Genomic DNA, 26,018 nt, shown 5'->3' on the forward strand with positions numbered 1-26,018 from the left:
CTTTCCATTCATACAGGGTGGGTGATGCTGGGACACCTTCTCGCTAAAGTTGTCTCCCAGAATGTTTTTTGTGGACTAAGCATCCTGAACAAGGAATTTCCTTTCTTACTGGAATTGTGGAGACTGCTCAGTTTTACGCTCCTCTCCACACACTAGCTGCCTCTTGGAGAAGCATCCCAAGGCTGCCCTTGCCACCGTCCCTCAAAATACAGGCTGCACATTGCCCAGTCCTTGTCTTCCCACAGACCTGGTGCTGCTGGCCAGGATATTTCCCCTGGAGAACCAAACATTTGTGCCTCCCTGTCCAAGTAACTGATAGATCTGAGGGATCTGAATAGATCCCACATTTTCCTGGGAAGGATGTCCATGCTTCACCTGATCCTCACACAGAAAGCCCTTCCTGAGGAACCACCGACTCAGGTTTAATGCTGGAGGTTAATAATAATCACACCAGGCAGCACATCATTGCACCGTATCTGGTTGAGAGATTTACAAGTGAAACTCGTGGCGGAGGAAGAAATTGCCTCAATCACTCGGAGTAATGGCACATGGAGAGGCACTTGGGCGTGACTGCTACTTAACACGGAGCCCAGCTTGGCTTCATTTAGCTGCTGGTGCCTTTCTAATAAACACGTTACACTACAAGGTGGGGATTAAGATCAGAAAAGTAAATAAATTGGAAACTGATGGGGAGAGATGGGAGGGAAATGGAAGGTACTGAGGAGGAGTGACGGGGGATTGACTCCCATGCCAGCACATGGGGAAATGACCCTGAAGGCCATGGCTTTCCAAGCATCTCTGTGGGCCTCACCTGTGGCCTGCAGGTGCTGGGCAGCCCCAGTGCCAGGGCATGTTGGGTGTCCCTGCTCAGGGTCACCAAGCTGGTCTTCAGAAACGGCAGCTGTGGCAAGTTCGTGTCTTAAACAATTCAGTAGCTTTTACTGTATGTATTAGAGAAGCAACAAAAAGTGCAACGCACCAGTTGACAGGAAGGACTGGGGGTTAATTTTCAGGATGCTGCCTGGGAATTTAGCCGTGGGATTTCCATTATTGCTAATGGGACTCATGCAGCTTAATTTCATGTGAGCTATACTAAAAACATACCCGTAACTGCCTGCAAAATTTCAGTCCTGAAATAAAGCCTTTTAAAAGTTAGAGAAGGGTAAACAAACACCTGAAACCACAGTGTCTCCCTATTTTCTCCTCTCAGCTGTTTGGATTTTAAAGTCTGGAAGAGGGAGGAACTCAAGCAGTTTGAGACAATTAAAAACCCCCATCCAGCAGGCACGCTGGCTGCCTGTGCGGTGCATCCCTGCTCTCTGCCAATTACAGCAGCAGAGTTATAACCCCCGAAAAAATAGGAGTAAGCTGATGCCTTACCCTTAACTATAGTACGGCGAGCACGGTGTTATCACACGCGTCTAATAACCCGCGCAGCGCCACCGTGCATCGTGAGGCCTCCGTTATTAGGCTGTTCTCGTTAAATGACTGCTATCATCTGGTCCCAAAGTACATTAAATCCCATTATAATTATAAACACACTTCCCCATAACGTTCTCCTTAGATTACATTTGCGCTGCTTTACCCCAAGGGTATCTTTGTACTAATGCCGTCCGTGTTTGTTGTTTTAGCTGAAGACACTGGCCCTGCGCTGGCTGTGTTGTGCCACGGGCGCAGCAGGGAGGGAGGGAGGAAGGCAGAGCTGTGCGGCTGCCACCCTGCCCCTCCCGAGGATTACACGGGGTGCGCCGGGCGTGGGCACCGCCGAGGAGCTGAGGCACGTCCTGGGATGCTCGGGGCACGCCGTGCTCCCTCCGCGCGTGGCCCGCTGCTCCTGCCGCTGCCTAGTGCTGCTGTCGGTGTCACGGTGTGGCTGGCGTCTCACCGCGTGTTTCGCTCCCTTCCCGAAGGGGACAGAGCCCCACAACCCGTCCTGGGGTGCGGGCACCCGTCACATCCCTACACACAAGTGGCGCCGTCACGGCATCAGTATTTTACCGGGGGGGCAGGGGGAAAGGAAGACAAACCAGCTTCGTCGGGGCGACAACGTGCTCGGTGTCACATCATGTCACGAGCACCGCAGCTCCCGGTCGGAATCCGCCACCGGACCCCGAACCGGGCTCCGAGGTTGGTTTTCAGCGTCTCCAGCCCGGGCCGGGGGCGGCTTTGTCCGGCGGGGGCGCGGCCCGTCGGGGCGGACAGCCCCGCTCGCAGCGGGCCCGGGGCAGCCGCGCCGCTGCCCGGGGCCGCTCCGCGGTGCCGCCGGGCTTCCGGGTGCCGGGCCGCCCGCCGCCGCCGGCGGCTCCTCCATGTTTGTTGTCGGCAGCGCTGTCCAGCCGCTGTCCCCGCCGCCGCAAGGTGCGGGGTGCGCGGGCGGGCCCGGGCGGGGGCGCCCGCACTCAGCGCGGGCGGGGCGGGGGCGGCCGCCGGTGGTGGGTGGGTGGGTGGGTGGGTGGTGGGTGGGTGGGGGCGGCCTGACGCGGGCGCGGGGCGGCCCGTGGGCCGGCGCCGCCGTGATTTGCTGCGCGTCGCGGCGAGCGGCGGCGGCGGCGATGAGAGCGGGCAGTGCGAACTGCCGGAGCAGCCGCCGGCCGCCGTGAGTGCGGGCCGGGGGGCGGCACCGGGACCCCCGCGTCCCCCGCCCCGGGACCGCCGCGCACCTGATGGGGCCGCGCTGCCGGCGGGACGGGGCGGCCGGAGCTGGAGCCGGGCGGCGGCGGGGGATGCGCACCTTCCTCTCCCTTCCCTCCCTCGCCTTCCCCGGCCGGCGGTAGCGGGAACGCGGCTCCGGCAGCTGCGGATCCGCCGAGCAGCGCGGAAACTTTTGGGCGAGTCGCTGCTGGGCTGCGGGCTAACTTCCCTCTCCTCCCCGCTCCCTTCTCCCCATTCCCTTCTCCCCACTCCCTTCTACTCCCTGCTCCCTTCTCCTCTCCTTTCTCCCCCCGGCTTTCCTCTCTCCTCCATCTTTTTTCTCTTTTTTCCCCTTTTCTCTCTCCTTCGTCTCTTCCCTCCCCGCTCCCCCTTTCCCGCTCCGCTCTGCTCCTCTCCCCCTCCGCCTTTTGTTTTCGCAGATAGTCGGCACACAAAGCTGGTCCCAGATTTGAGCGACGGCGAGACACCCTGATGTGTGAGCCTGGGGCGCGCCATGGATCTGACTAAGATGGGGCTGATACAGCTGCAGAACCCCTGCCACCCCACCGGGCTGCTGCACAAAGCCAACCAGATGCGCCTGGCGGGGACGCTGTGCGACGTGGTCATCATGGTGGACAGCCAGGAGTTCCACGCGCACCGGACTGTGCTGGCCTGCACCAGCAAGATGTTCGAGATCCTCTTCCACCGCAACAGCCAGCACTACACCCTGGACTTCCTCTCGCCAAAGACGTTCCAGCAGATCCTGGAGTACGCGTACACTGCCACCCTACAAGCCAAGGTTGAGGACCTGGATGACCTGCTCTATGCTGCCGAGATCCTGGAAATTGAGTACCTGGAGGAGCAGTGCCTGAAGATCCTGGAGACTATACAGGCCTCCGAGGACAATGACACTGAGGTCGCCATGGCTGATGGAGGTGCCACCGCCACCACTGAAGAGGAGGAGGAGAAGAAGTCAAGGTACATCAAGGGCCTCTTCATCTCCAAGCCCACTGGTGAGGAGGGTGGCTATGCTGGCATGGCCAGCCAGAATCTGCTGGCAGCCACAGTGGAGCAGAGCCCCTCTGCCTCCGCATCCTACTGCTCCCTCTCTTCCATGAGCCCCACCAAGGCGGCGGTGGATAGCTTGATGACCATCGGGCAGTCACTGCTGCAGGGCGCCCTGCCACCCAGTGCCCCCGAGGACTCACGCTCTGCCACCACCCGCCGTCCCTCTGGCCTCGCCGAAGTCAAAACTGAAGCAATGCAGGTGGATGAGGCCTCCAGCCATGACAGCCCCCGGACAGCCGAGCCCGGTGCCTCCAGTGGGGAGAAGGCTGACGAGAAGGGCAAGGAAGGACCTGGCACCCCGACCCGCAGCAGTGTCATCACCAGTGCCCGTGAACTGCACTACACCCGGGAGGAGGGTGCCGAGCCACCCCCTGAGCCTGGCCAGGGGCTGCCGCTGGGGCCGGAGCCGTCTGCCGCTGCCCCGGGAGAGAAGCCCTTGGGCATCTACTCCCTGCTGCCGAACCACAAGACTGAGCCGGTGCTCGGCGTGCCGCCCACTGCGGCGTCCGCCCTGCACGTGCAGCCGGCCCTGGCTGTGTCCATGGACTTCAGCGCCTATGGCGGGCTGCTGCCCCAGGGCTTCATCCAGCGGGAGCTGTTCAGCAAGCTGGGGGAGCTGGCAGCCGGCATGAAGACAGAGAGCAGAGCCCTGGGGGAGCAGTGCAGCGTGTGTGGGGCAGAGCTGCCGGACAACGAGACCCTCGAGCAGCACAGGTGAGTGCCGAGGCCGTGCTGTGGCATGCTGCACCGGGCAGCCAGGATCTTGCCAGAGGGTTTCGGTTTCTGGCTGAGTGTTATATACACTGGTGAAAAGTTTCCATCAGGTACCCCAAAACCAGCTTGTGCAGTAGCATTCTAAGAGGGATAGCTGTTGCAGCTTCCCCAAGTCTGGTTACCGTGCCAGAAGGTTCCTTCCAGTGAGTGCTGGCTGGAGACAGCCCGGATGAGCTGGGGCCGTCGGTGTTTCCTGCGAGCATAAACACCACCAGGTTCCCTGGCTGGCATCAGCCAAGTAGCTCACAGTTGCTACCCTTTGAGTTGGGGGATCTGCGTGTAGAGAGAAGCAGTGGGGACAGGCGGCTCTCGCCCGCTCTGCTGAGATCTGGTCCCCCCTGTGCCAGTGCCAGGGCACGCCAGCGCGGGCAGTGGTGGCAACGTGTGGTGACTTGCCAGCCTGGGGGGTTTTGTGCCGCTCAGCCTCCCGGTTTATGAAGCATTTACACTTCGCAGAAAGTGGCGCGGGGGTCAGGCTGGGTAACGCCGGGGCGAGCGCAGAGGGCTCGGGCTGCCGCAGAGCCGCGGGTCTGTCCCTGCGGGAAAGGTGAAGGGCTGAACGTCCAAGAGCTGCAGGTGCGGCTTGGGGGCTCCCCTGCTCGGGGTGGGGGTCTGTGCTCAGTCCCAGCCCGCGCCCTGGGGGCTTGCTGCGGGCTGGGGGCGCGGTGGTGAGCTCAGTGCTCCGCTGTTCATTGCCTCCTGTCGCGGTTCAGGGACCAGGGCTTGTTGCCTCATTTGGCTGGGGAAGGGAGCCGCGTTAATTACCACACCAAAATCGTCGCCACTCAAATCCTGTGGCTCTGAACGTGCTTCGGTGAGCGCTGCCCTGGCCCCCGCTGTGGCTGCAGCCCCGCCACGGGACAGCAGCGTCCCGCCGAGGCACGACATCCCCGGCATGGTGCCGTGGCTTCTCCCTGCCTCCCCTGGCTGCACGCCCTGTCAGGTTTTTAATGAATCAACAGGTTAATTAGTCGTGGTGCACATAAGGCTCCAGGGCCGGTCCGTGCCGGCACGTGCCCGCGGCGGGGCGGTCGGTGCCGCCGGGGCAGCGGGTCCCCGGCTCAGCCGGAGCGCTCCGGGCGGCCGCGGAGCTGCCGAGCTGCCGAGCCGGGATCCTCAGCCCTGCGCGGGGCTGCGAGGGCTGGCAGCATCGCCCCGCTATGGACCCCGCGGGGAGCAGCCGGCACCCGCCAGGCTCCCCAGCTCCGTGCGGGGGCACAGCCGCTCGGGGCTTTGTTCCTTCCCCCTCTCGCAGCGGGGCTGGCCGTGGTTACGTCCCCGAACCGCCGCGGCCGTGCGGTGATGCAGACCGAACGTCACCGGGAGAGCTGCAGTGAGGGCTCAGGGAGAATTTTAACGTGCCTTTCTGCCACGGTCTCAAGGCTCTCCCTTTCCCCCTGCAAGCCCAGAGCAGCAATTGCTGTGGCCGCGGTTGGGGCGATGCTCCTGTGGCCAGCCGTGAATGTGTCCGAGGGAGGGAGAGCTGCGCGGTCAGATCCTTCCCCGCGGGCTCGGGGGACAGGGAGCGTGGCCCGGCTGTCCAGCACGGCAGCCCCTATTTCACAGCGCCTTCCCGGGCTCAGTGTGCTTTGACAGCCGCGGCTGCAGCCGGAGCTTATTTCTCACTTATTCATCATCTTATCGTGAGGCTGGGCACACGCCGTGCTCCGCGGGGCTGGGGTCTGCCCGGAGCATGGAGCTCAGCCCTGGCCCCTGCCAGTGGAGCCTTAAAGGCAGTTGCTGAAGCCAGCAGCAAACTCTGTTTGCCTGTTCTTGCTTTCTGACCGGTTACCTGGAGCTGGCAAACTTTGCAGGGTTAGCCAAATCCTTTGAGCCATGTTTAAACTGATCTGTAAGACTGTCCGTGTTGAAAGGCATTGGGTAACAGTCCAATGAACTCACTCCCTGGCCCCTAAAGTCTAAATCCCAGGCGGTTTGTGTGTAGACAGGGTCTCATGTGGCTTTTTTATAGTGTTTGCTTTCTAATACGTTGTGAGAATTACCATTTGGGGAGGATTTGTGGGATCCTATTGTATTCATGGAGCTGTTAAACAGCATCTGCGCTGGGCTGGGATCTGCAGCTCTGTGCCGGAGCAGCTCTGGTGGCAGCTGCACCATGCTGGCTGCGGGCTCCTCTTCTCTGCACTGCCTGGTGCTGAGGGGCCCGGGGGTCTGCGCCCTGCGCTGGGCTCTGGGCACCACCTCCCCAGGCTGGAGGGGGGCAGGATGTGCTGGGGGCACCACGGTGTCTCTCGCTGACTTTGGCTGACCTCCTTCTGCCGTTGCACTCGCTGCTGTGGTTTTGCTTTCCGACCCCGGTGCGAGGCGGAGGTGCCCGACCAGAGCCGCTCCCAGCTGCGGTGAGCTGGGGGCCAGGGGCAGGGGCAGGGGTACCTCTCTGTTCCGTGGGGTGCTTGGCTGCCGCTGGGACAGCTTCCACGTGCCAAGCCCCAGCAGGTGACAGACCCGAAGCCACCCAGCAGCACTGCCCTCGTTCCGCAGGGACTCGGTGAGCCAGTGCGTGCCGAGCCTGTTTGCAGAGCACAGGCAGCCCATGCATATGGCAGGGCTGTTTGTTTACACACACACATGCCTATAGAAGTGTAAACATACATGTTTATAGTCTTGGAGCCTTCTGAGTGTTGTTCCTGTCTTCATTAGTATGGGAAGCACGTGCAGGAAAAAGGAGAACAGAGGGTTGGCCTGCCTCGGCAAGCGCAGGGGGCCGCTGGCTCTGGGTGACAGACAGTGCCCGAGGGACGGTCATCTGCCCTGGCCCAGTGTGGTAACACGGCTCCTTGGCCCCGTGGCAGCATGGTGTGTGCTGTGTCATGCCCAGGAGCACTGAGCTGTGACCTTTGGGGGGACAAGTGGACACCAGCCTGGGCTCTGCCTCTGATCAGGGTTTTCAGGTCCCTGAACCCACTGGCTGCTGCATGATCCATTTTCGTTCTCCCTTACCAAGCTTATGATTTTGACTAATTGAGTGTAGATTGAGTCGTCGAGTCTTTAATTTTTTTTATAAAAGATTTCCTTCTGGGTTCAGCAAAGTTCAGACTTAATCTAATGTTAGTATTGATCGTCACTTCTAATTGCAGACAAAAAAGCCATAGTTCAGTGGCCCTTTTGGGTGCTGTTTTGTAAAGGAATACCTCCAAGCTGTAAGGTGAGTCCTGTGCCAAGCTGCCAACTGAGCCTGGCATAATTTGTCATCGGGAAGTTAAATATCTTAAAACTTTAAAAAAAAATGAAAGCATCTCTTTTATAAAGTGATACTGACTGGGAAGGCTGCCATAGGTATGTGACCCCATACGCTTCATTTATGGCACAGTCGAGGACCCCAAGCCAGTGCTGCCCGGGAATTCACCCACCACAGCGACGCGGCTGCTGGCAGCATGGGTGTCAGTGTGAGATGGAGATGCTGGTCTGGAGAGCCAAAGTGCTTTCATGGTGATGGTGTCATGGTGGAGGCCGGTGGTGGGTGAATGCTCCTCGTGGGGCGCTTTTGGTGGAAGGTGTCATATGAGGGGATGTACCTTGGGGAAAGTTTCCATTCCAGCTGTCAGGTCTGTTCTGCATTTTGAGATTCTGTGGCTGAGCTGTCAACTAAAGATGTGTGTGTGCCAATGGAGAGCTGAAGGACAAGGGTAAGGAGGCTCGCTGTATCCCAGTGGCTGCTGGCCAGCCACTGTGCCCCAACCTCCAGATTTGTGCCCTCTTTTCCCACTGAAGGACAGAAAAGCAGTGGATCTGCCTGTCTGCTGCAGCAGCACCAGTGTTCAGGGCCAGGCATCGACGCTCCCACGGTCTGAAATGCTCCTGCTTGGGAAAACTGCAGCTTCCCATGGGAATCCAGCCTGGCAGCCTCACCTCCCCTCTCCCCACCTGGATTAGCTGAGCGTTGTACTGCTAATGCCATTAGGCACGTTGGCACTGCTCGGTATGTCACAGTGAGAAACAGATGCAGTGCACCATTAAAGCAATAAACGTGATAAATCGGATCCCAAGTGCTTTGTGAGATGTTATTAGTGTTAATTTCAGTAGCCGAATACAGTAGTTGTTTCTTATTTTATTTTAAGCATTTGTCAATTTATGTTCCACTGCAATTTAAACTTTTAAAAAAAGGAGGAAAAATGGAAAGCAAGCGGGGGAGGAAAGGAAAAGCCAGGGCAGCAGCCCCCCAAACTCCAAACTCTGCCCTTGATTACTTCCAGAGTTGGAGGATGACCTGGCAGCTCTTGTTTCTTGTTGATGGGCCTTATTAGTGGCACCTGGCATCATAAGGGGCTAATGGAAACCAGCGTTCCCGCTGCCGGGCCGCGGTGCAGGGCAGCCGGGCGAGGAAGCTCTTATTAGCTTTATGGGCAGGGGGACGTGCCCCGCTCAGGAAATGAATGTTGCAGCTAAGGTCCACAGCGCTGACCCCGAGCGTGTAACCTGTGAGCGCTGGCCGAGACCCCGCGCAGGATGCTTGGGATTTCGGGGGCTCTCTGGTTCTTGTCATGGGCAGAGGGGGAATACAACGTGGTATGTTGCAGCCTTGAACTTTTGATTTATTCAGTGGGTAACTTAACCATTTCCATACTCAGCTCCAAGTGTGGAGGGAGAAAAGCCCCCTTTGGCTTCCACATTGTTCCATCCATTATTCTGCATCAGTTTAGTTATGCATGCACTGCGATCGAAAGCGAAGCTCTGAGGTTCCCATTAGAAAACACCTATTTCTGTGTATTTTTTTGTTAGTTAGTTCGCTTGTTTGTTTCCTCCTGCCCAGTAAAACCCTGGTTTCTCCTGCCCATGATGCCTCTGCTTCTGACACCTTGCAGAGGGACATCCATTGGCGTGATGGGGTCACTGCCTGCTCTCTGCCTGGTGTGCAGCCCCTTCCCCAGCACCACTCAGTTCCCAGGGACCAGGACCCCTTTGGCTGCAGGGCTGGGACCTCAGTGCATGAGACCTGCCACACTGAGGACACCTGGGTGGCTTTTGCCCAGAGCTGGCTGTTGCTGCACAGCTTGATGAGATTTGCAGAGCATCCTCAGTCCTCGTTACGCCTCGCACGGTGATGTTGGTGACTTTGCCTTTACAGCAGTACAGGGGGCCCCTCAGAGAGCCTGTGCTGCTTCGGGGCTGACTCTGTCCACCCTTTCTTCCTTTCCCTATGGAGAATGGGAGTGGTGCAGGGCAGCCTGGGCTCTTGGTGACAGAGCATTCCTGCAGCCTTCCCTGCTTCTGCGGGATGTTGGCTCTTTAGTTACACCAGTCTGTAAATCTGTTTTCCTTGGATAGAGTAAAATGATCTGCATTTTCCTTTTTGCCTGCAATTAGCAAGATTTTTCTTTTATTCCCCCCCTGCCCCCCTTGACAGCTTCAAGAGAGGCTTTAAATGAGTAATTACTAAATATTTCCCGGCAGCCAAACACGGGGCCATGGCATCTCCTGTTGCAAAAGTGAAAAATATTTCTGTTTGCAGTTAATTTTAGTGGCAGGCAGATCATGTTAACTGGGTGTAATTGCTTCCAGATATGGCAGAGGGTTTTGTGTGTTGGGATGAAGGGTCTGGTAAGTGCTCACTTCCTGTGTAAATTAGCCTATTCCATTCATTCCTCCTCACCCGGCAGTCCTGGCTTGTGTCACTCTGCCGGTGAGGGGTTCTTCTCCCCAGCCTGGCTCAGTGCTTTATGGTGGGATCAGTCCTTTGCAGGGCATCGCTCTCTCCTTTGCTGGAAGGGATCTGCATCCCGCCGTGCAGCTGGTGGACAGAGCTTGGTGTGCGCCCTGGCTCTGGTAGAGTTTGGTGGTGTGACAGGTACCAGCTGAAACAGGGAGGGTGGCACAAAAGGAATTTCAGGCAGGATGTCATATGAGCAACAGGGAAAGGCTCTTGCATCGCTTGGAGTAAGTGCAGACATGGCAGGGGAGTCTGCATGTGGCCAGACACCTTTTTAACATCGGCTGATGGGTTTCCAGTGCAGCCGTGACATCTACTTTTGTTCCCAGGCTAAGCCCAGTTGCTCAGACCTGCTGTGGGGTGTTCAGGGGCATCACCTCTGTGTCTGTTCGGGATAATCTTTATCCAGGCTGAGGCGTGCCTGAACCACTTGGTTTGGTTTGGAACACGCTGGTTCGCGTTGGCAGTGCTCTGGGTAACTTCTGTGCTGACAGCAGAGCAGCAGGTTCCTTTGGAGGAGTACAAGTGCTGTTGGACCATGTCATTCACAAGAGGTCGATTCCTCTTTTTGGCAAGAGGTCACTCTGCATCTGAAGGAGGGAGCACTGCCCTAAAATCGGGGTTGCGGGAGCGAGCCTTTGTGGCCCAGGCTTACGCGCTGGCCAGGGGCCAGGGCCGCCCAGATCATTTTCGCTGTAGTGTTCTTAACTGATTTTAAGTAGATTATGGTTGGATACACGCCCTGCTGTGCTGGTTCAGGTTTCCATCGGCCTTCGTTGTCTCGTTGCTGTTTTATTGGCACGTTGTTTAGCAAACAAGCCGGCAGTGTGCGATTGAGGAAAAGCTTCTCCACGTAGGCACGAGCGCTGCAAGGCGCACAAAGCCTGGCTAGGGCCGGCCGGGCGCCATAAATCAGCGTTAAACACCCTGCTTTGTTGGCGGTGTCAGCGCGGGAGATGGGCTGGTTATCGGCGTGTATCAGCCGGGCTGATAACCCCGGGCTCGGCGCGGCTGCAGCGGGGAGCGCGCCGGTGCCGGCACGGCGATGCTGCGGTGCACGCCACCGAGGGCACCCCTGCTTGGCCAAATGCATCTTCTTCCATCCGCAGCTTGTGGGGCTTGCTGTCACCTTGATGACCTGTAAAGGAGGGAAATGTCAACTGAGCATAAAAACAAAGAGGAACTCAAAAAACCCACAGCCCCAAACACCTGGCCACTTCCATGGCCAGCAGCGTGCTTCAGAAGACATGCAGCAGGGGACTTGGGGACATGTTTCAGTGCTGGGTTTGGCAGTGCTGGGGAACGGTTGGTCTCAGTGCTTTGGTTGGTCAGACGTCTTTCCCAACCTTTGTGATTCCCAAACACCAACCCTGCCAGGGTTCAAGGAGCGTTTGGACAATGCTCTCAGGCACGTGGTGGGTTTTCTGGGGCTGTCCTGTGCAGTGCCAATAGTTGGATGTTGATGATCCTTTTGGGTTCAGGAATCTATGATTTGATTCTATGATTTCCACACCAGGTACTGCACCAGTTACAACTGGCATGTGGTTTGCCACTCCATCATAACTACTGAATGTGATTTTATGCTTTTGCCACGAAGTCTGGGGATGGTGCTGGACTCCACAAGCTGTGCCCTTGGTGACCTTCCCTCATTCTCATCTCCATGCAGTATTTATAGTAAATCATATTAGAAAGGAGTGCTAAGGAGGAAGCATGATTCATCCTGCTTGAAACCACCACTGACATAAATAAAGGCAAAGCGCTTACTACATGTTTTTTATTATGGTATTTAGGGACAGGTTGTACTAATTTCGGTGTGCACAGAGTAAACCCAGGAAGGCTATGACTCCAGGAAATTCAGTTTCACCACAGCAGAGGCTGTGTTTTTAAAAAACTCAACCAAAACCCAGCCGGCCTTCTTGAAAGTGCATGTGCATGGCAGCACAAGGCTTTTGGGACAGCTTGTTGCCTTCCAGATTTCACTGGAAGTGCCTGTGCCTGTTCTATTGGTTTCTCAGGGCTTTGCTGTCATGCAGGAACAGAGATGGCTGTGAACTCAGGCATCACCTTTACCTGTGAGGGTGGTAAGGCTGTGGCACAGGTTCCCAGAGCTGCTGTGTCTGCCCCATCCCTGGAAGTGTCCAAGGCCAGGCTGGATGGGGCTTAGAGCAACCTGGGGTAGTGGAAAGTGTCCCTGCCCGTGGCAGAGGGTTGAAACGGGATGAGTTTTAAGATCCCTCCCAATCTAAGCCATTCTGCTGTCACAGGTCTGGAATAGGATGTGCAAGTTGTAGCAGAACAGGGCTCCCTGAGGAGGGGATGCACAGCGAGGATGTGCAGAGGGGCGCTGGGTGCAGAGAGACCCTGCCAGCGGCTCTCTGACTGTGCAGCCTGGGCAGGCACAGCGCGGCTCAGGCAGGGCTGGTGCCAGATCTTATCTCGGCCGGGCACGGCTGCGGTGGCAGCCGGCTGCACAGCGCACGCAGTCGGCCTTTGCGTGGGACAGATAAGGCAGCGGTGTGCAGCGCCCGCGCCTCGCCGGCCCTGTGCCCGCTGCCGTGCCTGTGCCATGCCCTGGCACTGCGCCCCACGGCTCCGGGAGGGTCCCGGGTGGTCGGGGCACGGCAGAGTGCCGCCAGCCCACACACCGGGGCCCCTTTCTGCCAAACGGCCGCTGCTCGGAACCGAAACCCTCTGCCTCTGCCGCCCACCGGCCCCCCCACAGCGTGTTCTGCTGTTTTTACCAGGAATTAGGTGATTTCCTCTTCTCTTTCTTCCTTCCCCCTGTTCGTAGAAAAGATCCCAAGTGCCGAGCACAGGGCAGGGCACTCCTGCGAGTAAGAACAGTGACCACAGGCATTTGTCACATGTGAAGACTCTTTGGGCAGCTCTGCCCACACTGCTCTTGCCTTCTCTTGCACGTGTGTTGCCTTGGTGGGAACGGCATGTGCAATGAAACCTGCTTCCCTGTAGCAGGAATCATCTGAGGAACATTTTAACTTGAATGAAAGCCTTCCCAGTGGAGAAAAGTGAAAAGCAATTGGTTTTGCTTCCCAGGTTCCTGTCTTCTCCTTGGGTGAGGGATGGAGAAATGCTGTCCTGGCTTTCCTGTGCCTCCCCCGGCCTTTCAGTTCATCACCCCAGCTGAAGTGGAGTATTTGGTTGGGGTTTCTTGGGGGATTTTGGAATTTGCATTTCTGGGGCTGTGGGGAAGATTGCACGTCAGGCAGGGCTGTAGAAATGGGTGTTGTGGTGGGAACTGGGCCACTGGCAGCTCCCAGCCTGCAGGGTGCTGAGTCAGCAGTACCTGAGCATGGGGCAGCACCAGGGCTGCCAGGGGATGCTCCCAGACCTGCCTGTGGGATTCCCCCAGCCCAACCCTGCCCACGGATCTGGGGAGGGACACTGGGATCTCGGGATGCAGAGGCAAGCACTTATATTGATTTCTGGCTTCTCTGACCCTTTAGCTGGAGGCAGCTCTTCCCTCAGCGTTGAACCAAATGTAACTTAAAGCAGTGCAGAAATGTTTATCATCCTTCCCTTGCAGCAGTGAGCTCTGCCCAATGCATTATTTAGCAGGGTAGGATCTCTGGCAGGCTGCCCTGGAGCGGGCCAGACCAGCACATGGGTGGTGGGGCTCAGGTGGGTTGTGTGCTAAGGGTGCAGGCAGTGCTGGGAGGAGAGCTCACATCGGACCTTGCACTGGGAGGGAGACCAGTCCAGCTCTGCTTGGCCAGAAGATGGGAAGAGATGGCAGAAGAAGAGACCATGGTGCTGGGGGGCTGCGTGAGAGGTCACAGAGATGGGCATCTCCTGAGGATGACATTCGGGATACTTCTCACCTTCTCCCACAGTGCCATTGCCACATGGTGGGGCACCAAAGGCTGTGCCACCGCTGGCAGCTGTGCCACATCCTCCTCTGGCTGGAGGTGGAGAACAGCTCGCTCCCTAATTAGCACCTTTGTTGCCAAGTGAACGAGGCGGCCGTGCATGGTGAGCTTCCTGCCAGCGATCCGTGTGTCGAGGATGGGCCCTTCCATCGGCACCCGTGCGGTGCTGCGGCGTGCAGCCACGGAGACCGAGGTGCCAGAGCTGCACTGCTGCCCTGGGGCTGTGTGCTCTGGGGCTGTGTGCTTTGGGGCTGTGTGCTCTGGGGCTGTGTGCTTTGGGGCTGTGTGCTTTGGGGCTGTGTGCTCTGGGGCTGTGTGCTCTGGGGCTGTGTGCTTTGGGGCTGTGTGCTCTGGGGCTGTGTGCTCTGGGGCTGTGTGCTTTGGGGACCATGTGCTTTGGGGACCATGTGCTTTAGGGACCCAGGGACCGTGGCTCTGCTGCTCTGTGTGCCCCGGGCAGCCCAGCGCTGCCTCAGCAAGGCGCTGATTTACCGTGTGCCCATGACGGTCATCCTCCAGGTGCCACTGCTGTCACCTGTTGCACCGAGGGTTGCTGCTGAGGCAGCCCTTCTGCTCTGCTCTGGGCGAGTGTATTTTCAATTACCTCTGGTCACCTCTCACACGGCGTCTGCCCTGCTGTCTGGGTCAGACATGAGTTAGCTGCAAGTGTCACCGTGTTAAAGGGAATAACTGTGTCGTCTTCGAAGGGATGGTAACGATGGATGTTAATGCCTGTGGAACGACAGCCTGTGGCAGCACTCATTAAGCAAGACTCCATTTGGATTGCCAGATCCCTTTGATTCTTCCTGCATTATCTTCTGCCTCATCCTGGCTCTGCATCCTAGCATTGGGGTTTTATTATTTTATAGGAGCTGTAATGTTACGGCTGTGCTGTGTGGCAGTGGTCGATGCGCTCTCCTCACCATCCTCCTCCTCTTCAGGGTGCTCTTCAGCAGTGAACAGAGAACCATTTGGCGGCTGGAGCATGTGGGGGCTCCTGCCTCCAGATGTGTCTTGCAGCCAGAGTATCCCATGTTTAGGGGTGTTTGTTGGAAAATCCATAATATTTGTACTAACGACTGATGGTTTTGTCATTTTCAGTGTCTGTTGCTGGTTACATTCCCCTGTGTGTATAAACTTTGCCTTTTCCTTAGTAAATAATGCCAGGGAAATGAGGGTGAAAAGCATCATGACTGTCTGGGCACAGAGATGGGGCTGTCCCTACACTGCTGCCTGTCCCAGGCCAGCTCCCGAGTGGCCAGGCAGTCCCAAAAGGATGTGCAGAGCAACCTGGATGCAGCCCCAGCTGCTGACACTTGCAGCACAGCACTGAGCTTCCCACGGGGAGGACCAGCTGGAGAGCAGGAATGTTGCTGAGCGTCATTTTCACCCAACATATTATTGTTCTTGCAAGAGCAGATTTGAAATCTATTTAACTTTTCAGTGCCCTGTACCCCTTTAAACGTTTCCAGTGTGTTCTCACTGATGGGTTACCTTTTCTTTCCCCTTGGGCTATAATTAGTGTCCTTTACACAGAATTGCCTTAGAATTGGATTTGAAGAAGATAAGAATCAAATTACCAGTATTTATCTTGTAAATTCCAAAAGTTCTACTGAGAGGTACTATACAAGAAGGATTTTTAAAATATCGTGCCCTGAAAACACCAACCTCTCGTGGATCCCAGGGTTCTCAGAGGGTCACATCTGCAAAGTACCTTGGGATGCAGGACAGGGCAAGGGGGGAGACAGGATGGTTCTGTCCCCATTAAAACCCTGCTGGTGGGCTGGGGGGACAGCTTGCTGGTAAAACACCTCCCCAGGCAGGTGAAGGTGCTGAGTCAGGGCAGGCATCCCCCTGCCAGGGAGTGGCTGGATGCAGGGTGGGAGCATTATCTCAGGCTGGGCTGAGGTTTTGGCTGTCACGTCTGGTCCTAGCTAGGCTGGAGAGGAGGAGCCTTTGAAATGCCAGCCCTCTCCCGGTTTTCCAGGCTCCCACCTGGGGTCCCTCCCAACTGTGACAGGCAGTTCTCAGATGGTGAGGCAAGTTGAGCATCAGAAGTGGATGGAGGTAATTTTGGTGGGCTCTGTTTGGACAGAAATTAAGCATCTGAATTTAAATGAAAGAGATGGAGAGCCCGGGCAGCTTAGACTATATTTTCATAGTGTAAGCAGTTGCAGAAGAAGATTAATGGCATCTGTGTAAACACTCCATCAAAGCAGCAAGGGGTTGGGGTTTTTTCAGTAGTTAGAAAATACTAAGGATGGCTGGAGACAGGAGACACCGCACTTCCCTTCTGCTCACACCTTCCACCTCCCCGTCCATCCCACAGTAAATATTCCAGCCAGCCTCAGCCCCTCTCTCCCTTCTGGCAGTAAATTACATATTAAAGTAGCCTGGTAACTGAGCACTGGTTGCTGCGCGATAAGCTCTGGGAAATCGATATGTTTGCCATGTGCCTGCTTGTTTATGACACCTGCCTGCCGAGCAGTTGAGCAATGCTCCGCGGGCCCGGGCTGCGCTCACGGGAGGGGCTGCAGCAGCACCGCAGGATTTTTTTGCTTCCCAAGCGAGATATTGCCCAGAGCTGCCTGGCAGCATCCTGTCAGGGGGTAAAATAACAGCAGCGATGATCTTTGGTGATGCAGAGCACGGGGAGGCAGGTAGGATCAGAGTGTGGTCACAGCTTCATCCAATTTTGGGGCTTCTCCCAGCCTCTCCAAAGGTTTCTGCTCTGCCTCCATTTGCCACCTCCACGGCAGGTGTGGGAGCGGAGCCCAGGCGTTCGAGCACTCGTTTTGTGCACCCGGCACAGGGAGGCAGCTGCCCACACACAGCGCTTTGCGGGTGGGTTTGGCATCTTCAGAGCATCAGAGCACTGTGCCACGAGGCAGGGACGTGCACTCGCCAGAGTGACGCAGAGGAGCCGTGGGCTGCATCCCTGCTCGCTGTGTGCCCCAGCCCCTTGGTCTGCGAGCAGCCAGCCCAGCTCAGCTCATGAACAGGGAAAACTCTTCCCCTGGAGCTCTCAGCCCAAGAGTTTGGTCGCTCTGCCTGTGCAAGGGTGGGTGCCTGCTCACATCCCCCATGCACCAGTGGGGCTTTGGGGTGGGAACGGACATTTTTTTCTGAAATCCCAACTCAGCAAGCTGCAGTAATTGACCTTTTGACCCAGATATGAAGCTGGAAGGTTAAAAAATAGAGCTTGCAAGTTTTTTATAAAACTGTTGACCTCTCACAAGATTTACTTAGAGATAATAGCAATTATCAACAGCTTATGGTGGATCCAGTCGATGGTGAACATTACCTCCTGCCTAAAACTGAAGGTCGGTGTTGTACTGCAGCAGAGATAAGTGCCATCAGCCTGTAAAACGTCCCTGTACAGAGGAAGCCCCTGAATGGAGCCTGTGTGGTTCCTGTGGGAAAATGGACTCATGGGATGGGTCAGTGCAGTGCCCAGGGATGGGGTCTGGGGATGTGAATGCTTCAGGACAGAGCAGACAGCCTCCCTGGCGCTGTGCTGGCACACGAGGACACTGGCTCCCTTGGGATACCCGGATCAGGAGAGTGGGCGAGGAGAGGCAGCACCCTGCTCCAAAGAGACACGTCCTCTTCCCTGCTTTTGATTGTGTGCTTTCACTTTTTATGTACAAAAGATTGTCCATTTAATTAACTTGAGAATGCAATTTCAAAACCACTAATGCTTTACACATGACAGCTTTTAAAACACAAGTAGTGTTCCAGTACTGCGCCACACTCCCTCTGCTTCTTCTGAGTTGTTTTGGAGACAGACATTCCCTCCCAACAGACTCCGATTCCTGAGCAGGATTTGAACTGGTTTGGGGTGTGTGATTCTGGCTTTGCCTTGTCAGTGTGTCTGGGCTGTCAGGAGCCCTCCAAAAGCAACTGGCAGTGATTCCCTCCATGTCCTTGTCTTTCCCTGGGTATCACCTGTTCATCTCCAGCCAGCTGTACCGTGAGCTGTAGCATCTTTTCTCTTGCACTCGTGTGCAGGCTTAATTTCTATTCCTTAAGCCTTGGGTTTCTCTTTTTTACCTTGTTTTGGTAGAGCTGGCTTCTAATGGATGTACATCTTCAGCCTTTCCATGTTCCTGAGTTTTTGCCAGGCATCTTTAAGTTGTCCCGAATGGATAAGGTGGGGGGGGGTGCTGCAGATGCTGCAAAGGCTGTCCAGGTGGGTACAGCATGGTCAGTGCAGGCAGCTTATCCAAAATCTGCCCACCCTTGCTGGTGTGAGAGCCCAGGGCGCCCTCTCTGCATCCCCCACCCAGCACACAGATGGACTGCTCTCACTTCCCTTGCTGTCAAGGGGAGTTGCAGGTGGCTCTGGGGAAACCCCTGATTTTCCCTCCCACATGCCTTTCCCCCAGCCTGGCACAGGGAAATTGGGTGGGAACCTGGAGGCAAGTCACTGCATTTGTTGTTAAAAACTTACATGCACCATCCCCCCCCCTTTTTTCCCTCCCTTTTTTTTGTAGCCTAGAAACCTCTCTTTGTGGCAGAAGGCTGGGAGGGTTTGAATGCCACATCCCGGCGTAGGAGGCTGACTGGGACCATACGGCTTTATCATTCATTAATTCCTGTGCTCATTCATCCCCCTATTTAAACTTCTCTGTAAAGACGGGAGCTACAGATGGTCTTTTGGTACCCGCTTTAGCCGTCAGCCCTCAGCCCCGACAAAGGGGTACAGAGGGAGCAGCAGAGTGTACAAAATATTTCCAACCATTAGAAATCGAGGTCTCATTCACTGGCAGCTCCTGTTTTGAAAGTGAATTTATGCATTTGTGCCTGAGCCAGAGCATGGCCAGAAGTGGGGCTGCACTGAGGGGCATCATCAGCCACTTTTGCCTGTGATAATTTCGTGCCAGGTCACCATTTACAGTTTTATTTAGGAATTTGTAACCATTACGACATCAACATCACACTGTGGGTGTGGGAAGCAATGAGCAGAGAGTGCCTGGCCAGGATGCTGTGCCTCAGGTATCTCAGGGCAGCTCGTCCTGCATGGAGGTTTGTCCTTGCTGGTTTTTGGCACAACGGCCACCACGTTCCCAGCACGCTGAGGTTTTCCATGTGGTGACAATGGCATGCTGAGCTGGGGATGCACTGGGGCTGCAGCGCTGGGAGTGACACCCGTGGCACCTCTGCCTGCCCATGCCCCAGTTGCCACGCATGTCTCAAATCCCACAGGGGGTGCTCAGGGCTCCCACTGTCCCTGTTTTTTGCCCTCAGGAAAGGTTTGCAGGAAGGCAGTAGGGCTGTGGGGATGCCAGCGGGCAAGGGGGTGGCAGTTGCATGCCTTGACAGAGGAGAATTGCCAATGTTGTGGAGATTGTGGAGCTGCTGGGGCACACAGGGGATATTTCCTTAACAAACAGACTGGCTGGCTGCTGCCAAGGGGGCTCCAGACCTGACCCTGGGCACAGCATTCACTGGCATGAGCCATCCTTTCTTCAGGAAAGTCAGGACGAAAAGTTTTCTCATGGAAAAACCAAATTCTGTGATCTCGTTTTTGCACATGCTGTGCTTAAATATTAACACCAATTGAGCAAATTGCCTTTTAACTGCCTTTATTTGCTTTCATTAACGGTATAATTTAAAAGCTCCCGAATTTGCATGGAACCTGTTGTGCATGTTGGGGAGGGGGGTGAGGCTGCTCATAAATGAATTAATCGTGAGCAAGCCTCCTTGGGGAGGTCCCACGGTGCCAGGATGGCTCAGCAACGCCCGGGTCCGGGACGCCGCGTACTTTTGGCCAGGGCCAGGGGGAGTGGAGAGTGTTGTCAGTGCTGGCGTCCCGCTCAGAGCTTGGCTCGCCAGGAAGGTATTTATTTATTTTTCAGCAAAACATGTTGTACACTGAGCAAAACTAATTATGGAGAGCTGAGGCAGCGTCTTCCTGTTGGTGCAGGGGGGTGAAACTGCAGGGGAAAGGTGCCAGTGCCGTGGCCCTGCCCCTGTCCCCTGCAGCAGCGAGCAGCAGCTGCCCACCAGCTCTGCCATGAGGGGACAGGCCCAGCGTGATTCCAGCCAGCGGCCACCCACTTCCTGGCCATGCTCGTGTGCTTTTGGGAGCAAAGCCAGCTCGGACACGGTGGGTGCAGCACAGTCCCACGTGCTCACCGTGCAGCGCTGACAGCTCTGCTCAGGCTGTGCGAGCTCCTGTGACACTTCCCATTCCCATAGTCTCTCCCAAAACCACGTGTTTTCCAAGGGGGATTTTGCAGTTGGATGGGCAGCAGTGGCCCCAGTCCCTGAGCTGCCGAGGTGCTTCCCTGGCTGCCACCTCCTCTTCCTGAGCACTCGGGGCTCCCAAAACCTGCTTTGACAAGGTGCATAATGTTAATTTCCTAACTTGTAATTGGAAATAATTAGTTCTTTGTCCTCCCTGGGAACTCCCGAGGAGGCATCGCAGACAGGGGATGGGAGGAGAACCAGTCCGGGGCTGGGAGCAGCATCTGGGGAATCCGTGTGGAGCATTTCCAGCCTGTCCGAGGGCATCTCTCCTGGCGGAGCAGGGCTGTGTAACAGCCCAGCGTTACAGTTTCATTAATCAAAGACACTTCCACTGCCCCTGTACAGCAACACGGCTGCAGCGCCTGTCCCTCGCTGGCAGCTCCCTAATTCATCTTCTCAGGGAAGGGGATGCGCTGCTGCTCCCCGCTCGCACTGCCCCTGCTGAGGCCCTCGCCTCTTCTTCCCAAACTTTTGCAGCCCAGCCAGCATGAGGAATACTTTGGGAGACTCTCTGTAAGCCAGTGAGCACAGGGCAGGCTCTGTGCTCAGAGCAAAGGCAAGACCTGTGGCTACACTCCTGCATGCTTGGGGTTCTCCCATCCCCTCTCCAAGGGAGGTGTCTCTGCCCATCCCCAGAATACAGGTGTAAAACCCCAGTGTGTGCCAGACAGTCACATCCCAGGAGCCCAAACCAGCCCTCCAGAAAGGCACGTGACAATGCCCAGATCCAGGCAGAGGCAGGTTGGAATTGGGCATCCTTAATTCCAGCTACAAAAACACAATGTTTTGGAGTTGCTAATAATAAGAAAGTGTTTTCATCAAAGCTTTATTCGTCTGTGTGGTGACATCTGGAGAGCCAAGATAGATATTTTCCCTAAGACTGTATTTCCAAGCCATGAGCTCTTCCCTGGCTGTTAATTAATCCTTTGTAGTTTAGCGACTGATGAAATCATGACTCTATGAAATTTTAATCCTTGCGCTGTATAGGCACAGCCGACATTATCAGAGGACCCCAGGTGTGTGCTTGAAATTAGTTTGTTGAATCTCTTGCATATTTGATTACCTTATAAAACTCCTCAGGATCTAGGCTGCTGATGGGAGCAGCAGCATTTCCTGTGGCTTGTGCCCATTCCTGGCTGAAGTTCCCAGGCAGGTGAGCCGGGCAGAAACCAGGGAGGCACCAGGGAGGGGGCATCAGCATCATCAGCATCTCCACAGGGAGGTGAGGGGTGGGGAGCACGTGTCTCCCTCGTGGAACAGAGCAGCCAAGCTGTGGACTGATTCCACTTGGCACCTGGGGGCTGCTCCTACTCCCTGAAGAGGAGCTCAGTGCAGGGAGGTAGCTCCTGGGCCCATCGCAGCTCATCCCTGCAGCAGCTCTAGAGGACCACCCTGTTCCTGATGCATGTCCAGCCTTAGCCTTGTGATCAGGTCATCAAAGAAAGTGGAAATTAAAAGAAAATTCCCCCTGCCCTAAAATTCTACCCCTCATTTAAGTCTCTGTGCTCCAGCACCCCAATAGCATACCCACTTTCCCCTGTCTCCCTGCTTTTGGCTCTGTGGGGACTTCTGCCATTTCCTTGAGGCTTCAGGAGCTACAAGCTCCCCCTTCCCTGGGGGGCAGCAGGATGATGCTGCCTGGACCATCCCAGGACTGTTGTCTCTGGAAAGCATCCCATGCATCATGCTAAATGCTTTTCTTGTGCCACAGAATCCCAAAATGATTTGAGTTGGCAGGACCCTTGAAGCTCATCCAGCTCCAGCCCCCTGCCATGGACAGGGACATCTTCCACTAGCCCAGGCTGCTCAGAGCCAGGTGTCCCAACCATCCTGAAGGTCGGCAGGAGGGAGTGGCCGAGGCCAGCACTTTGCTGGTGCTCCAATGGCACACGTGCTGCTACGGAAACCAGATGATGAATATATTTTTAAACTTGGAATCTCTGAACCGCTTATTATTTCTGAATTAGGAATCAAAACATCTGCATAATCATGCCGCTGCTGCGGCAGCTGTACCCGGCGCGAAGGTCACTTTGCAGTTTGGTGGTGATCTCTGTGATGCCGAAGCAGCAGCAGCTCCCCCGCTCCCCTGGCGCTCTGACACCCGTGTCACGCCGAGGCTGCCCGGCTCCTCTCGCAGCGCTCAGCACGTCACTGTCACCAGCTGCCCGGAAAATGGGGATGATGGTTTTGGACACGCATTAGCGCCGTTGTTGCACCGCCACGCGTTAACCCTTGGTGCTCGGCGCTCCAGCCCTCTGGGACAGTGTGCAATCGTGGAACTGCCTGTATCAGCATCCAGGTGCTGCAGCAGAGATGCGGGGCCGATCCCTGGGCTGGCAGAAGCTGCTGACACCCGGTACCATTACTCAGTGGACTTTCAGTAAATTGGCATGGGCTGCCTTCTCAATCCCATTTTGAAAGCTGCAGATCCACCCACCTCTGGCCCTGTGGCAGCATCTGTGCCCCCATGGTCCTGCTGCAATGGACGGGGAAACTTCCCACTGCCAGCTGCATCCGAGGGCTGCAGCCGATGGTTTCCCATCCATGCTTGTCCCACGTCTTGCAAGACCATGGACCCTCTTGCCTGGGGGTCTGGGACACACAAAGGGAATGTTCGCATGAATAAAGCTCTCTCCTGGGGAATTCCATTCAGTAACGAATATTGAACACGGATCTGAAACCAGGGCCTTGGAATACGTTAAAAAGTATGCTGCCCTTTTTGCTGTGGGCAGTTTGTCTTGTCTTTTCCCAACCCGTGGAGCTGGAAGCATCGTTCCAGTGGGATGCTGGGAGCAGCGGATGGGAGATTCTTGGCCCAGGCCAGCAGCGAATTTTAAGAGTCACTGCCCCTTTGACAGCATTTGTTCATATTTGTTGTGGACAGGCTCTAAAAAAAGGTTGGAATTGTATGTTTAGTGTTTATGGCCTGGTTCTTATCAGGTAAGGCAGGACAGCAGAATCCTTTCCTTGGCTTTTTTCAAAGGGGAAGTGTTGGCATCATGTGGAATGATGTCACACAGCAGCCTCTGGTTTGAACTCATAAATTAGCTCATGGTAAGTATAAACATTGTACAGGCAGGGAATTTCAGTGCTCTCTATTGATAGCTATACCCTCCCCCTGGTTGGTTGTTTGGGGTTTTTTATATTAAACCATTCCGAAATAGTAAAATCTTTATTTCCAGCTCCTGTAAGATTTATTTGTTTGTTTGTTTATATTTAGCAGCAGTGGTGGTTTGAGGGCAGCTTTTTGGTTGGGTTTTTTTTCCTTCTTCTTAATTTATTAAAGTGAAAGGAAGGTCTCGGCTCCCTTCCCCCTTTGCCGTGCCCTTAATAGCTCTCCCTGCTATTTTAATCTGCCAGGCTGGGAGCTGAGGGCAGAGCGGTGACTGCAGGAGCCGAGCCACCAGGACCACGGCCCGATCCGGTGTCAGTCACCAAGTGTTGTAAACAGCCACATCAGGGGAAAAATCACCCTCTTGGCAGCTCAGGTGTGATGCTGGTGTCGGAGGATGGAGAGTGTGGGGTTTGCAGCCACTTGGTGTCTGCTGACCTTGGCTTCCTGCTCTGTCCCCACTGGAAACGAGATGTGGCACCACTGCCTTGATCTTGATAAAATAGATCAGGGATGAATCAATTTTGTGTCGATTTACCTGGGCAAGGGAGACACCGGTGGAAATGGGGTGCTGGGGAGGATTTTTGGGAATGCAAAGTGGCACTGGTCCCCTTTTGGCTGCCCAGTGTTCAGTGCCTCACGCCTGCCCTGGTGGGGCTGTGCTGGCTGCCCCTCTGGCAGGGCACCGCCGTGATGGCCCAGTGTAAATAAAATCAGAAGGCTCCCATAAAACTCTGTTATTGCTGCGGCACAAAGTTAGAACTGCTGGAGGTTTGTGCTCCCTGGCACTCGTGCGCAGCAATGAATATTTTATAGGAAAGGAAATACTTAGTGTCTGAATCTTTTTATAGCTCTGACACTCCTGTGGGGGTGAGCTGCCCCTCGCACCCGTACCTTTTGCCAGCACTCACAGGGCTGAGCCCCTGCAGCGTCCCCTGGCCACACAGCATCCTCTGGTCCCACTGCCCACAGCATCTGCTAGCCCCACACCCCGCAGGACCCCCTGTCCCATGGCATGGCTTTCTTGGAGATGCAGGGGAGCAAACCTGGGAAATGCAGCAGGATGGATGGGGGAGATCAGTGGGTTGAGGATCTTGACCTGATACATGGGCACTGAGAGCTGCAGCAAAACCGCTGGGGAAGTCCCAGGTGCAGATTTTTGTCAGTGCAGGACCCTGACACCACATTCACACACGTTTTCGCCTGGCTTTGGACTCGTCAGGACTCTGCTGTTTTGCTTGTATCATGCAGCTTCCTGATTCCCCCACTGTGTTTAGTGTCCAAAAGATGATCAGTGGATCAGGCAGGATCCATGGGCAGGGAGCCCCTGCAGCGTGGATGTCCCATGCCAGGCTGTGTTCCAGCCACACGCTGCTCCAGGCTTTGTCCTGGGGCTCACTGCTCCAACAGGTACCGAGGGAAGCTCAGCTGTGCCGGTGCCTTTCCTCGGCAGCGGCAGCGAGGGGTTCCTGCCTTCCCTCGGTAGCCAGCCACCCTGCCAAGCTGTGCCCTGGCCCGGAGATGACAAAGTGCCCTTTAGTTAATTGCAGAACGGATCGCCTGGAGTTAAAAGTTCTGATTTATATGACTATGGCTCTAACTGCTCAATAACATGGGCCCGTAATCTACTTTCATTTCAAACAGAAGGGTGATTTATGGGGCAGCATGCCGCTTTAGCTCAGAAATGAGGTGTTCAACATATGCTCTGTTGACATAAATTTGGAATTTATCGCTCCTGTCAAAACTGCCTGTTGGACAAAGGTGCGCATTAAGGCAATAAATGGCTTGGAATAGTTTTCTGTCAAATTTCCTAACCATTGTATTCACTCTGTTTGAGGGGGGAAATACACACTTAAAAGTAATCAAATGGCCAAGAGCCATGTGTCTTTTTCAGTGTGGAGGGAGGGAGGGGAGGGGGTCTCCCCTGCTTCCCAAAAGGGGTGGTGGGGAGGGGCTGGGATACAGGAGTTCCTCAAGTAAAGACACCAGAAGGCTGTTTTAGGCAGGGTTTTAAGCAGGCAGGGCAGAGATTTGCTTGTGGTGGCAGTGGGACTCTCGCAGTGGTCTTTAGGTACCAGGACTGCACCCATACCCCCGCCCCAGTGTGCTCCACCAAACTCGTGCACCCTGAGATGCTCTGCCAAGCCCCTGCATCCCCGAGCAGTGGTCATCGGTGTTTGCCACCGAGCCCGGCCTTTTCACACAAAGCACCCTGTGGGGAAAACTCATAATTTTTACACCACGCAGTCTCGCTGGAGTCGCCGTCCCTTTGAAGTGCTTTTTGTGGGGCATTTACAGGCCTTTTTAATTACCGGCAGCTTGCGAGGGGCCAGCCTCTCGCCCGGCTTTTGTTTGCTGGTGCTGGGCAGGGAGGGGGTCTCGCTGGGCTTGCATTCCGCCTGGAAAGCCCCTTGCCAAAGCCCTGTGCTGGGGCTCGCTTGGGAAGGTTGGATCCAGGCCTGGGACTCTGTGCCATGGGCATCCTTGTTGCCCTGGGCATCCTCATCGCCCTGGGCCGCCCTCTGTGCCAGAGCATCCTCGAGTGATATCTCATGACCTGGAGGCTTTGGCTGACTTTGTTTGCATGTACTTCAAGTGGGACATTGTGTAGGAATTAGAGGAA

General features: G+C 55.6%; 1 protein-coding gene across 6 annotated transcripts in view; it reads left to right on the forward strand.

Annotated features, from left to right (window-relative positions):
- Window positions 1–1,661: 1,661 nt before the first annotated feature.
- The window catches only part of ZBTB16 (zinc finger and BTB domain containing 16), a 55,021-nt gene continuing 30,664 nt past the window's right edge, over window positions 1,662–26,018 (forward strand). For 2 of the 6 annotated variants that reach the window (XM_030290826.4, XM_072918107.1), the window contains exons 1-2: window positions 2,468–2,596; window positions 3,072–4,413. In XM_030290826.4, the coding sequence (XP_030146686.1) occupies window positions 3,146–4,413 (1,268 nt within the window). In that variant the 5' untranslated portion in view covers window positions 2,468–2,596; window positions 3,072–3,145. The other 4 variants (XM_030290825.4, XM_072918105.1, XM_072918108.1 and 1 more) reach the window with 3 other exon arrangements.

The sequence above is a fragment of the Taeniopygia guttata genome, chromosome 24 (genome assembly GCF_048771995.1).
Source record: "Taeniopygia guttata chromosome 24, bTaeGut7.mat, whole genome shotgun sequence".
Classification (NCBI taxonomy): domain Eukaryota; kingdom Metazoa; phylum Chordata; class Aves; order Passeriformes; family Estrildidae; genus Taeniopygia; species Taeniopygia guttata.